General features: G+C 37.2%; 1 protein-coding gene across 9 annotated transcripts in view; it reads right to left on the bottom strand.

Annotated features, from left to right (window-relative positions):
- NRG1 (neuregulin 1) overlaps positions 1 to 12,506 on the bottom strand; it is a 233,866-nt gene that overhangs the window by 163,318 nt on the left and 58,042 nt on the right. For all 9 annotated transcript variants that reach the window (XM_061404427.1, XM_061404426.1, XM_061404429.1 and 6 more), the window contains exon 3: positions 5,276 to 5,397. In XM_061404427.1, coding sequence (XP_061260411.1) covers positions 5,276 to 5,397 — 122 coding nt within the window. The remainder of the gene's footprint in view (positions 1 to 5,275; positions 5,398 to 12,506) is intronic.

The following is a 12,506-nucleotide window of genomic DNA, read 5'->3' as shown; positions in this document are numbered from 1 at the left end:
ATACATGGAGATTGCTACACAAACTCTGTACTTCTTAGTATCACTATAGGTTGCTCCTATAGTCAAAGATCCATCTAGTCAAAGCTATTGTTCTTCCAGTAGTCATGGACAGATGTGAGAGTTGAACCATAAAGAAGGCTGAGTGTCGAAGAATTGATGCTTTCAAACTGTGGTGCTGCAGAAGACTCTTGAGAGTCCCTGAGACAGCAAAGAGATCAACCCGGTCAGTCCTAAAGGAAATAAATTCTGAATATTCATCGGAAGGACTGATGCTGAAGCTAAAGCTCCAGTACTTTGACCACCTGATGCGAAGAGCCAACTCACTGGAAAAGACCCAGATGCTGGGAAAGATTAAAGGCAAAAAGAGAAGACGGCGACAGAGGATGAGATGGTTGGATGGAATCACCGACTCAATGACGTAAGTTTGAGCATACTCCAGGAGATAGTGAAAGACAGGCAAGCCTGGCTTTCATGGGTCAAAACTTCGCGACAGAACAACAATAACAACATAAGCTGTTCACCAATATCATGGCATTTCTAACAACACTGTCAATGTTGGTTATCCATATGAGCCAACTCTTTAAAGGAACAGTTGATACATTAATCAAATTTTGTGGAAATAATTTTTTTCTGATCATCTAAAATGAAACAGCTATTTTATTGCCAGGAGCCCCATGGCTCCTATGGGATCTTGAATCTCACTCAAATAATTTTTCTCCTGATTAAAAAAAGAAAACCTAGTAGAAAATATGATTGATTAGTTGTATAGTTTCCTGTATCAATCTTTGAAAAGACAGCAGTACTTAATTAATTTGAAAACTAGTTAGGTCTATTATTCTCTTCCCTAATCTGATGCCCAGGAGTTTTTAAGAGCTTCTTAGATACGAAGTCATGGCTAAATTAATGTTTCCTCTATAAAGACCAAGCCAAATAAAATACAACTGAAAATGAACATATAGCGTAGGGTCTATTTGAGCATGGTGTATGCGGCCTTTTAAACCACTGTATTTGAATTCATGAAAAGAATTCACCTATAATCTATCATGTAATGATGACTGCCTTTGAGATCCTTCTTTGTATGAAAACTCAAATGCACTGTTAGACTGACATAGTCTCAGAGGTCATCAGCAGACTGCACAGGTTTATATATGCTTCTGTATGACAGGTTCTTATTTCCAAATAAGGTAGGGGTTAAAAGGCACTGGAAAAGGCAGAAAACATATAAATTTCCAAAATACTTAAAAAAATGACTAGCCGAATCTACATTCTTTTCTAAATGCTTGAAAACATTGGAAATCGGATCATTGTATCACTCACGCATATAATGATTCAAGGGGAATTTCTCAGAGAATTTCTCAGTCTTTTTCTATTATTTCATTTATATCTAGTTGTTAATCTAAGCAGATCTAAACAGTGAGTTTCATTTTAGGATGTTTATAACATTAGATGGAAGATCTTTACGATCTGTGCTAATTTCATTCTAATAGTTACATAGCTGTCATAATGGGATTAAAAATAGTGTCCAACAGTAAGCTCAACTTGCTAAATTTTTCTTTTTCTCCTAAGGAGAAAAGAAAACACAGTCTCTCGTGTATTTCTCCCTCTAACTCCTGCCATTTCTCCTAGAATGTTGTCCTAAAATATATTCTAAACATCTTAATGCAAAGAAAGCACTGGTGTGAGAATTTAAGTAAATCAAAAGAAATCCTTTGCACAGAGCTAGGATAATTAGCTCAGGGCTGTATTCCAGGATCTTTCATCAAGCCAAGCTATATAGAAATTATCAAGCCATAGTTATATATTTATTGGAGAAATATGGGAGAGATGAGTGAGACCATGCAAAACAAACAAAATGACTAATATTCCACAGACAACATAAAATCTCAAGAGGAGTTCTACATCGTATAATATTTTGGCAACACGTTCTTATTTTTAAGACCTTTTTTCCCCCTAACACTCTCACTATGGTAGGGGGTGGGGGAGATTCTTGAGAATTCTACTCTCTCAGCCCAAATCAACGGTAAATACATATCTAAGAAGAGATGGTTTGGCTGAGTGACAGCTTACAACCACAGTAGAGCGTTCTTTTTCTCTCTGAAAGAGTGTTTCTGTGTAACCTCTGCTCAGAATCTTGGAAGACAGGAACCTGACAACATGAAGGTAGTGAATTTGAGTCCCTGAGAGCTCAGGATCTGAGCTGAGATTTCTTGGATAACCAACCTTGAGCTGAATATAGCAAATTCATAGATCACGGTAGAAAAGGGTGAACATCAGAATGATTACATATTTTCCTTCTGGTGGTGCTACAACCAAGCTGCTGAGATGCAGGGAGAAAAGAGCATTTCCCAATGTGCAGGATGCTCTGGCCCTGTCTGTCCTGGTGCCTGAGAGTACAGGCCCTGATGAACTGCATGTCTGACCCACAGCCTAGGAAAAGAGGAGCATTTCTAGGCAGCCATGTTTCCGGCTTCACTCTCCTGGGTTGGGGCTGTGGTGGGGACCTGGGGAGAACACGCTGATGCGCTGTAAGCTCTATGGATCTTCGGACATGATCAGCTCTGCCAGTAAGATTCTTATGGGGAATCTGATTTGGCCCCTGAGGCAACAATCACATAGCCGGAGTCAAAACTGAAAGGATGCCTTCAAAAGAACCATGAAGAAGAATATGGCCAAATGGAGCCGTAATCAGGTCAAAGTTTGGAATTATAAAGGCACATAAGTGAAAGCAGGAGAGGTTGGAAAATATAAGAAAGAGTCGGCGAGTCAAGAATGCATCTGGGCACCTGAAGGGCAGACTTGAGAGAAAAGCCAAAAATTCCTGATGTTTAAACTTGTAAACATCCCTAGGTACCACTTGCTAGGTACCGCTTTCTCCTGGAGCCCCAGTTATAATGAAGCTCTAGTTCATCCCAGTGGAATCCTTCTCTCTTTCCGCCTCACACCATTTTTGTTTTTTCCAGTTGTTGTCCTTCACAAATCGAAGAATCGACCTTAAACATTCACAAACACACAGTCTGGTATTGAGCAAGCTGTACTGAACCAGGAAGTAAGGAATTTAAAACAAATCTTAGGTTTCTATTTCTTTTTAAATACAATGAGAAGGTTGGATATGGAAGAACTAGTCTTAACGTTTTAAGAAGAAAATAAAAACAACCACCATGCCCAGTAATTGAGATTCTTCATTCCTCCCTTCTAGTCCTTAAGGAATTTTAGTTGATTGTTTTAAGGATGATTTCCTGACAATATTTCATAACCTTCTCTTTTTTCTTGTCAGGTAAAAAAGATTGATTACCCAAAACATCCCTATTTTCATTTCTCTACACTTTATAATTCAATACTACATTCAAATTTGAGATCAATTCTTAAATAAATTAACATGGAAAATAAGCTGAATATCTCTCCCATGAAAGGGATGTGAAAAACTGTTACCAAAACTTCAGCACCCCCAAATTAATAAAAAGAAATCCTATGAGTTTTTGCCAAGAATAAAATAGTGGTAAGTAATTCACTGCTTAATACTGCAATTCAGAAAATGTGGAATATTAAATATAATCCTACTGTATGCACTCAGTGAAACTATGACACTTTAATTCTATTTTCCTGGGACTTTATAGTATACATAGCTACACAAATCTAATCTGAGTGTCCAAATCATAATTCAGGAGCCTTTACCAGGAGAAGATGCACTGAAGCAAGTCACTGACAAACTGAGAAAAAGCTATTAAACATGGTATTATAGAAAGAAAAGATAAGTCACTGAAATTTCAAATTTGCATTTCTAGTTGCATTGTATAAAATTCCAAGTGGAAAAAAATAACACAAGCAAAACCCTGTTGCTTTACCTATGCTGATTAAAAAGTAAAGTGACGTTATATTTACTCACAAAAATTTTAAATGGCTTTTACACTTTATATACAGTAAACACGGCCCCTAAAAATAATCATGGAAACCAGTTTTCACTGTTGTCTTTTACTTTCTGTGGAGGGAGGTATTTAAAATGAAAGAAATGAATTTTGATTACACTGCAATATACAGCAATGCATTGGGAAGTCCACAGAAGACTAGGAATTAACCTGAATACTCCCAACCCTGGTTCCATATTTTTATCTCACTCCCTTCTCCCTATCCTGTTATCAACTGAATCAAACCACACGAGTCTCCTAAGGAGTTAACCCCTAAGAGTACTTTCGTTCTTCCCTTCTTGGCTCTGTAATTTTATCTTATCACTTTAAGAGATCAGGCCTTTGCAGTGGGCATTCTTTCTCATCACCTGCCTAGAAGTGGTGCAGTCATGCTTGGTTTTATAATAGATGACAAGGCTTGTGAAGACAGCAGTCCAGCGCCATCATCCAAAACAGCACCAAAGGTTTCAAAGCAGCATTTTATTGTTTCAAGAGATGCTCACTGCTAGCTTGTCATCAGCTTCTACCGATGAATGACTCCATCACTTTGTGGAGTACTAAGGGATCGTGAACAGAGAGCCACCAGCTATGCCCTTCCTTTACGCTTCCTCAGATAACTCAGAGGGGTTGTCAGAGGATAGGGGGCACCTTCTGTCTCCAAGGTATTCATTTGTTTAACAAATAGTCCCTGGCACTGCTCTTAGGAAAACAGAAGCTGAAACCTATATAATGCTTATTTATAAAGCCTATACAAGTGAGTAAAAAAATGCTTTGCCTCTAAGACTCTTGATTTCTGAATTAATGGGCTCAAAAAAGCCCTGATAACCTTAACTTTCTACTACCTAGAGCCAGACATATTGAAAACATATATAAGAACATAAAAATTGCCAGGACTAAGTCAGGATTGTATTCTGTTTACACATCCACAATGTACATATATTCATACATAATACACATTAGCATGAAATATATACAATATATATTCTGTATATAAATTATATATATATATATATACACACACATACATACATACATATTCTGTTTCGACAGAGCAAAAAACTTACCTGCTGTCCCTGACTAACTTAGAGTGGATGTATAATCTCTTTCTTTTAGCAATCCATTCTCTCTCTGCTATTCATGATATTATTCCAATCCTTTTTAAATAATCTATGTATATTTCAGGTCTATTTCACCTTATGGAGTGAAGAGCTTTACAGGAGGACCCATAAGATATTTCAAACATAGAGTTTTCCTTTCATGATTTTTATTTGTTCACAATGAGATTTCACACACCTGCGTGATTCAAGTGTGACCACATACCTTGATCACTCCTCTTAGAGACTGAGAAATAGCACGCAGTAGGCATCTCTTACCGTTTGACTCCACAATGGTGATGTTGGCAGAGGCACTGTCATTTCCTAGTTTGCTGATCACTTTGCACATATATTCTCCAGAATCAGCCAGTGACGCTTTGCTAATGCGAAGTTCTGACTTCCTACAAGATCAGGACCAAAGCGGTTTAAGTATATTTCACAGAACTATGATGATCATCAAAATACAGTCTCTGTAGTTTTAGAGTTTTCAAACTCCCCCCTTCTCACTCTACACGCACACAACTGACTGGACTTCCCTGGTGGTCCAGTGGTTAAGAATTTGCCTGCCAACGCAGGGGACACGGGTTTGATTCCTGGTCTGGGAAGATTCCACATGCCTTGGAGCTATTGAGGCAGTGCACCACAAGGAGCAGAAGCCCCTGCTCTCTGCAACGAGAAAAAGCCCTGGTGCAGCAACAAAGACCCAGCACAGTCCAAAATTAATGAATTAATTAAAAAATGGTGTCCATCCAAAAAATCTTTAAAAAAACCCCCCACAACTGACTGGTAGATATATATACATATATCTATATATACATTCATGATTTTACCAAAATCACACCAAAAGTGAGATACATCTCATTTAAATTATACCCTGGACATAGTCTTAATTTCATTACCCAGATCAGCAATTTGAAGGAATTCTTTTTTAAGTTTTCTTTTTATTCCTCTAACACTACCACTTATTCCTCTAACACTACCACTAACCACATTACATTTCAGAATATTTTTTTCACCCAAATGTTAAGTTTTCTTTCCTCTCTATATCTCAGTGTCAGTAGCCAATAGGGTTAATTAAGGAAGTTAAAAGTGTAAACTGTTTCTTATAAATCTGGTAAGGATAGATACTTCAGTGAAGGCTAGACTAGATTAAAATGCTCTACACTTCCTTTCTTAGTAGAATGACATCAAGAATTATGTTAATTTTGAATGAAGAGAATTTAATACTTTCAAAAGCAAAGGAATTTGTCATTCTTTGAAACGATTCTCATTGCTGGGAGCACCATACCACACAAATGGTTCTTAATATTGAAATAAATATTCGTGCAACAATAACACACACTTTCATAAAACTACATATTAAATCAATATTTGGCACTCTTTCTGAACATGGGCAACACTGTGATTTGCATCTGTCTATGCTTTACTATTGCACAAGCCTATAATTTAAGCAGTGCCTATGATTTAAAAACTTAAAACTACTGGGATTGGCTCAGGATTTATTAAAGCCTTTCTAAAGTGTCCTTATATACAGGAGCCTGATATTGACAGTCTGGATTCCTGAGAGGAAGACAACAGGGAGAAAACAGGGCAGGAAGCAAAGATAGCAACTCAGAATTACACGCAAACCTCCTGTAAATTTGTTGATGGTGTTATTGAGTTGCTAAGTCCTCTCTGACATTTTGCGATCCCCTGGACTATAACCTGCCAGGCTCCTCTGTCCATGGGAGACAGGCAAGAATTTCCCAGGCAAGAATACTGAGTGGGTTGCCATTCCTTCCCCAGGGGATCTTTCTGACCCAGGGATAGGAGCCACGTCTCCTGCATTGACAGGTGGATTGTTTACCGCTGAATCACGAGGGAAGTCCTCCTGTAAATTACACCTTCCTAATTTTAAGTGAATTTTCTGGTTCTTCTTGTCATATAATATTAACTAATCAGGTTGGATCAATTGTTTCAAATTTAATTTCAACTCTTCTCCTCCTCCAATCTACTGAATTAATCCACCCTCCACGACCTGCATGTGTAAGATTTATGCCCTGCCATCTTCGTGCTTTTTTGCTTGTGTATTTCTTCTTCCTAAGAATGCAGACCCTGTATTCTGACCCATCAAGATATTAGCTGATCTTAGTGAAAGTTGCTCAGTTGTGTCTGACTCTTTTTGACCTCATGGAATTCTCCAGGCCAGAATACTGGAGTAGGTAGTTGTTCCCGTCTCCAGGGGCTCTTCCAAACCCAGGGATTGAACCCAGGTCTCCTGCATTGCAGACACATTGTTTACCGTCTGAGCTACTAGCAAAGCCCCAGCCGATCTTTAAAGACCACCTCAAGTGCCAATTCCTGCATCAAGCCTCTCATGATCATGTGGCTGGAGCTGCTCGCTCTCTCTCTCTCTTTGATCTAAATTCTGCCAGCCTTGAGTACCTCTCTCAGGAGAATCTTCTTAAAGAAATAAGGTAATGAAATTTACAGTTAACATTAACTTATAGTTAATCTGACAGGGATAGCTCTTAAACTCAAACTTCTCCTAAAGACCTGGGCAGTGTTTATTGGAATACTCTTCCAGGGAATGTAAATAAATGTTACACTTAAAAAGAGAAACAGAGACACAGATGTAGAGAATGGACTTGTGGTCACAGGGAGAGAAGGGGAGGGTGGGATGAACTGGGGGATTAGAATTGACATACATACACTACCATGTTTAAAACAGAGAGCTAGTGGGAAGCTGCTGTCACACAAGGAGCACAGCTTGGTACTCTGTGATGACCTGGAGGGGTGGGAGGGAGCTGGAGGGAGGGAGGCTCAACAGGGAGGCTGGAAATATATATATATATATATATATATGCATGTATTTATTTGTATATATAGATATATGTATATATAGGTATGTATATGTAGATATATGTATAATAGATATATGGATATATGGATATATGTGTGTGTGTGTGTGTGTATATATATAGCTGATTCACACTGTTGTAGAGTGGAAACTAACACAACAATGTAAAACAATCATGCGTGCATGCTCAGTTGTGTCTGACTCTTTGCAACCCCCATGGACTGTAGCCCACCAAGCTCCTCTGTCCATGGGATTTTCCCAGGCAAGAATACTGGAGTGGTTTGCCATTCTAAGCAATTATACTCCAATAAAAAAATTAAAAGACAGAGAAATAGAAAGACAATAAGAAAAAAAAAAGAAATTTTCTGCGCTCAAATGTTTCGTTAAACAAACAGATTTCTTTACAACCTACCTCTTAGTCATTTTTATACAGTTACAGTGAATTTCTAAGGCAGGCATGAGAAGTGACTAAGAAATCTGTTCTGTAGAGACACCCTTGGGAATTCTAGGACTGTGCATCAATGGGCCAAGATCAAGAATCAGTGTAATCAAGATAAGCATAACAAATACATTCAGGTTCAAAAATCTGTAGAAGAAATACAGGTTGGGAAAGAAGAACCTTGACAACAATGTATACAGAAAAATATATTTCCATCAGCCACATGTTTAATATTACTCCATTTTAAACAACTGTTTAAAAAAGAAGAAAAAAGTACCACTGTATGGCCAAATTAATATTAAAAGAGCATAAATCAAATTGGATAAAAGTCTCAATACACTGCTCATAGGCTGGATCGTATCTGGAGTATTGAATTATGCTTCAAAGTGGCATTTGATTAAAAAATAATATCAACAGCTAGAGGACTTTAGAAGGTGATCAGAATTGAATAGGGCCTAGATATCTTAACACCAGAGAAGATGCTATTAAAGTAAGAGAGGTTCCACTGGCAGGGAGCTATGAACAAGATATATGTAAATATATTCCATCTTTATTATCTGGAAAAGGAAATTATTTGGTGAAGCTCTTGAAGGTAGAATTATGTCTTACAGGAAAAAGAAGGCATATTTTGGATGATATATAAGGAAGGACCTTTTCAGTGTTCAAAAAGGATAGGATATCATATGAAAGAGGTTTTCTCTTTAGACAGATTCAAGTCTGGACTGCCACCTGTCAAGCAGTTCCTAACAAGAATATCTCTATGCAGAAAAGATTTAATTAGATCAGTGGTTTCAATTAGTTTTGAAAAAATAAATCCTGTTTTTAAACGAAAGCTTAAATGAGAGCTGCATATTTAAAAACATTATGAAGAGAGAAAGCATTTATGTTAAAGAGGTTGGCAATCCTTTTTGCAGTTCAATGGAAACTCAAATTTCTCCAGGGACACAAAAAACTCCTTTGAACTATAATGATATATTTAACTGTGAGATTCTTCAATCCGTGGGTCTTAGAGCAGGAATGGGAAATACTGAGAGAGTAGAAACAGACAAACCTTTCTTGAAAATTACACATTGCAACCATTTGGGGCCTTAATAAATATGGCTATAGTTTTATTTTACTTTCTTCAATAGGCTACTATATCTTGTCTATAAGAATAAAGTTAACTTGGAAGAATGAATGAACTCCCAATCACAAAATTAACCTTTTGCTCTTTAATTGGTGAGTTATCTGGGGTTCTGGGAGGGGTGCATGTTTTGGTGGATTTTCATTTTCTAAAAGCTTTCAAAGAGTTAATTCATATACAGTGTTTAAAACAATGCTTGAAATAGAGTAGTCTCCCAGTAAGTGTCCGCTACTATTATAATGACATTCTAAATTCCTGCAATTTTTAGATTTTTCTAATAAGCATGCATTGTCTTGGAATAAGAAAAAATGATACAATGTAACAATAAAGCAATAAAACATTTATACATGGAAGTTATAAAGATTAACTTCATTTTTTATATCAAAATGCAATCTGTGTTCTTTTAATTAGTTCTCACTCACAAGATAGATTCAAGGTTTCCATAGCTGCTTATCTCATTTTTCATACTTAATTCTTCCACCATATTTTACAGGTAAAGGCAACTTAAATGCATACAGAAAGGATCAACTCAGTTTATATAATCCCATTCTTCTGATCCCTAAGGAATCATATATGAATTCTCGTGTGTATGTTAACACAGCTCAGATACTGTTGAACTGCTGATAGTGAGAAGGGTAAAGAAAAGAGAGAGCGATTTCATGGTGCAAACTACAGAATGTCCGTCATCATCTGGTTCTACCAGAATGAAGTCACTTGCCACTGCAGCACCTATGAAACTCTACAGATCAGACACTGCATAAAATGCTTCACATAAATGCTATGAAACAGACACTGGTTATTCCCATTTTATACCTAAGGAATCTAAGGTCTTCTTACATATAAAGTTAAAATGACCTGTTGGAGTAGCTCAACTAATAAAAGAAAGAGATGTATATAAACCTCTTCTATTAAGAGTCAAAAACCCTGAAACAATTGATAACAAGAGAAATCATTCCTTAATTTTTTTTTAACTTGACCAAACCAATTAGAATCAATTTTAAACAAAATTACAATATGTAAGAACAGGGTATTCCCTGGTGGTCCAGTGGTTAGGGCTTTCACTGCCGAGGGCCTGGGTTCAAGAGGGAACTAAGATCACACAAGCCACAAGGTGAGTCCAAAAAAAAAAAAAAGCAAGAACAGGAATGAAGAGCTGATACAAAATTGTTGTTGTTTAGTCAGTTTTAACTTTGATGCATTGAAGAAGGAAATGGCAACCCACTCCAGTGTTCTTGCCTGGAGAATCCCAGGGATGGGGGAGCCTGGTGGGCTGCTGTCTATGGGGTCGCACAGAGTCGGACACGACTGAAGCGACTTAGCAGCAGCAGCAGCAGTCACTGAGTTGTGTCGACTCTTTTGCAACCCCAGTGACTGTAGCCCACCAGGCTCCCCCATCCATGGGATTTTCCAGGCAAGCATACAGGAGTGGGTTGCCATTTCCTTTTCCAGGGGATCGTTCTGACTCAGGGATGGCACCCACATTGGCAGGTGGATTCTTTACCACTGAGCCACCAGGGAAGCCCCTGATACAAAATTAAGAGCATCCAAAAATGTATACCATACACAAACAACAGGAAGTCAGCCTTTAATAAGACTGCTGATTCATGTCAATGTATGGCAAAAACCACTACAATATTGTAATTAGCCTCCGATTAAAATAAATAAATAAAATTTAAAAAAAGACTGATACAAGACAGATATGCAAGTGAGGCCAACAGGTTGACCTGAAATATAACCTGTCACACAACCAAACTCTTTAACCAGTTTTCTAAATCAAATCGTCCACCAGGCAAAGGAAACAAAAACAAAGGGATAAGTAGACACTTAAGACCAGGGCAGTTTCTATTTCTTTTAATTGGTCCCACATCTTGCTCAGCCAAATAAAACAAACAAAAAGGCTCACACATGAATGCAGAATCACAGGAAGAACATGTAGGAATGTCATTTATTAGTAGGAGCAGGGGCTGAAGAGGGGATAAGACTTTACAAAATAATAGCGAGTCCCTATTGGTGTAAAATCTTTTCATAACACTAAGGGATTAAAAGGAAATTCTGACTGTTACAAACAATCTAGATTATAAAATGTGAAAAAGAAATCTAGGCGAAGGATTGGAAGAGAGTCAACATTTTACTTTAAATAAAGAGGGTCCCAGGGTAATCCTAAACCTTACACTAAAATTCACCTCTGCTTGTGATCATAGCTTAAGAGACAGTTTATCCCTTCTTGGCCTGTGGGCTAAAAGCAAATGTAGTAAGATAAAGTTAAGTAAGCAAGTAACCACTACAAATTGTTAACATTTTGAAATGTCTTCACAATGAAAAATTATGAGCATGTAGAGGAAGCTGACAAATAAGAATGCTTTTTATTAAGCAGTTTAAGCCTAAACAGGTCCCTTGCCTTAAACATGTTATGACTTCACTGGATACTAAGGCAAAATCACAAGTAGTTGTGAAAAGACATGAGACATGGAGTTAAAAAGACAAAAGACATAGATACAGATCAATTTCAAGTCCAAGAGTAACCATTTATTAACATTAGATCTACAGGAAGAAACCGAATTTCCTTCATTCTCAGGATATTAATTTTTTAATGAGTATAATAATAGTATCCATTCTCTTATAAGTTGAAAGCTGAAATAATAGAGCATCTTGCAAATGTTAATTAAATTTAGATTCAGTTTGATCCCTTAAAAAAAGACAGCACTAATTTTTTTTTTTTAAAGATACAACCTCAGAAATGATCAAATACCCAATTTTGAAACACAATTACCTGATCACTTATCAGTGGCTGCCCACTTTACATAAAGTGTCTTATTTTTGGAAGCTCAAAAATGTTCAATGCTTTGCCAAGAGTCATCATTTGCAGTCACATTACCTGAATAAAAGTCTTTTTTTGTTCCTACTTAATTCTTTCCAGCAAGGCTATTGTTTAAAAGAAGTAATTTCTGAACATTGGCCTTTCCGGGATAATGGGATTTTATTAATATGTAGATAGTGCTCTTAGCTGTCTGAGCCTATGAAGCCAACATGAAAATGCCTTTCTGAATACTAATGACACTTTTATATGTCATCCAAGCCATGTAACAAATTAGTTCTTTACCTATACATG

Source organism: Bos javanicus, chromosome 27 (assembly GCF_032452875.1).
Source record: "Bos javanicus breed banteng chromosome 27, ARS-OSU_banteng_1.0, whole genome shotgun sequence".
Taxonomy (NCBI): Eukaryota; Metazoa; Chordata; class Mammalia; order Artiodactyla; family Bovidae; genus Bos; species Bos javanicus.
The sequence above is the reverse complement of the archived record's forward strand: the minus strand, read 5'-3'. Positions and strand labels throughout refer to the sequence as shown.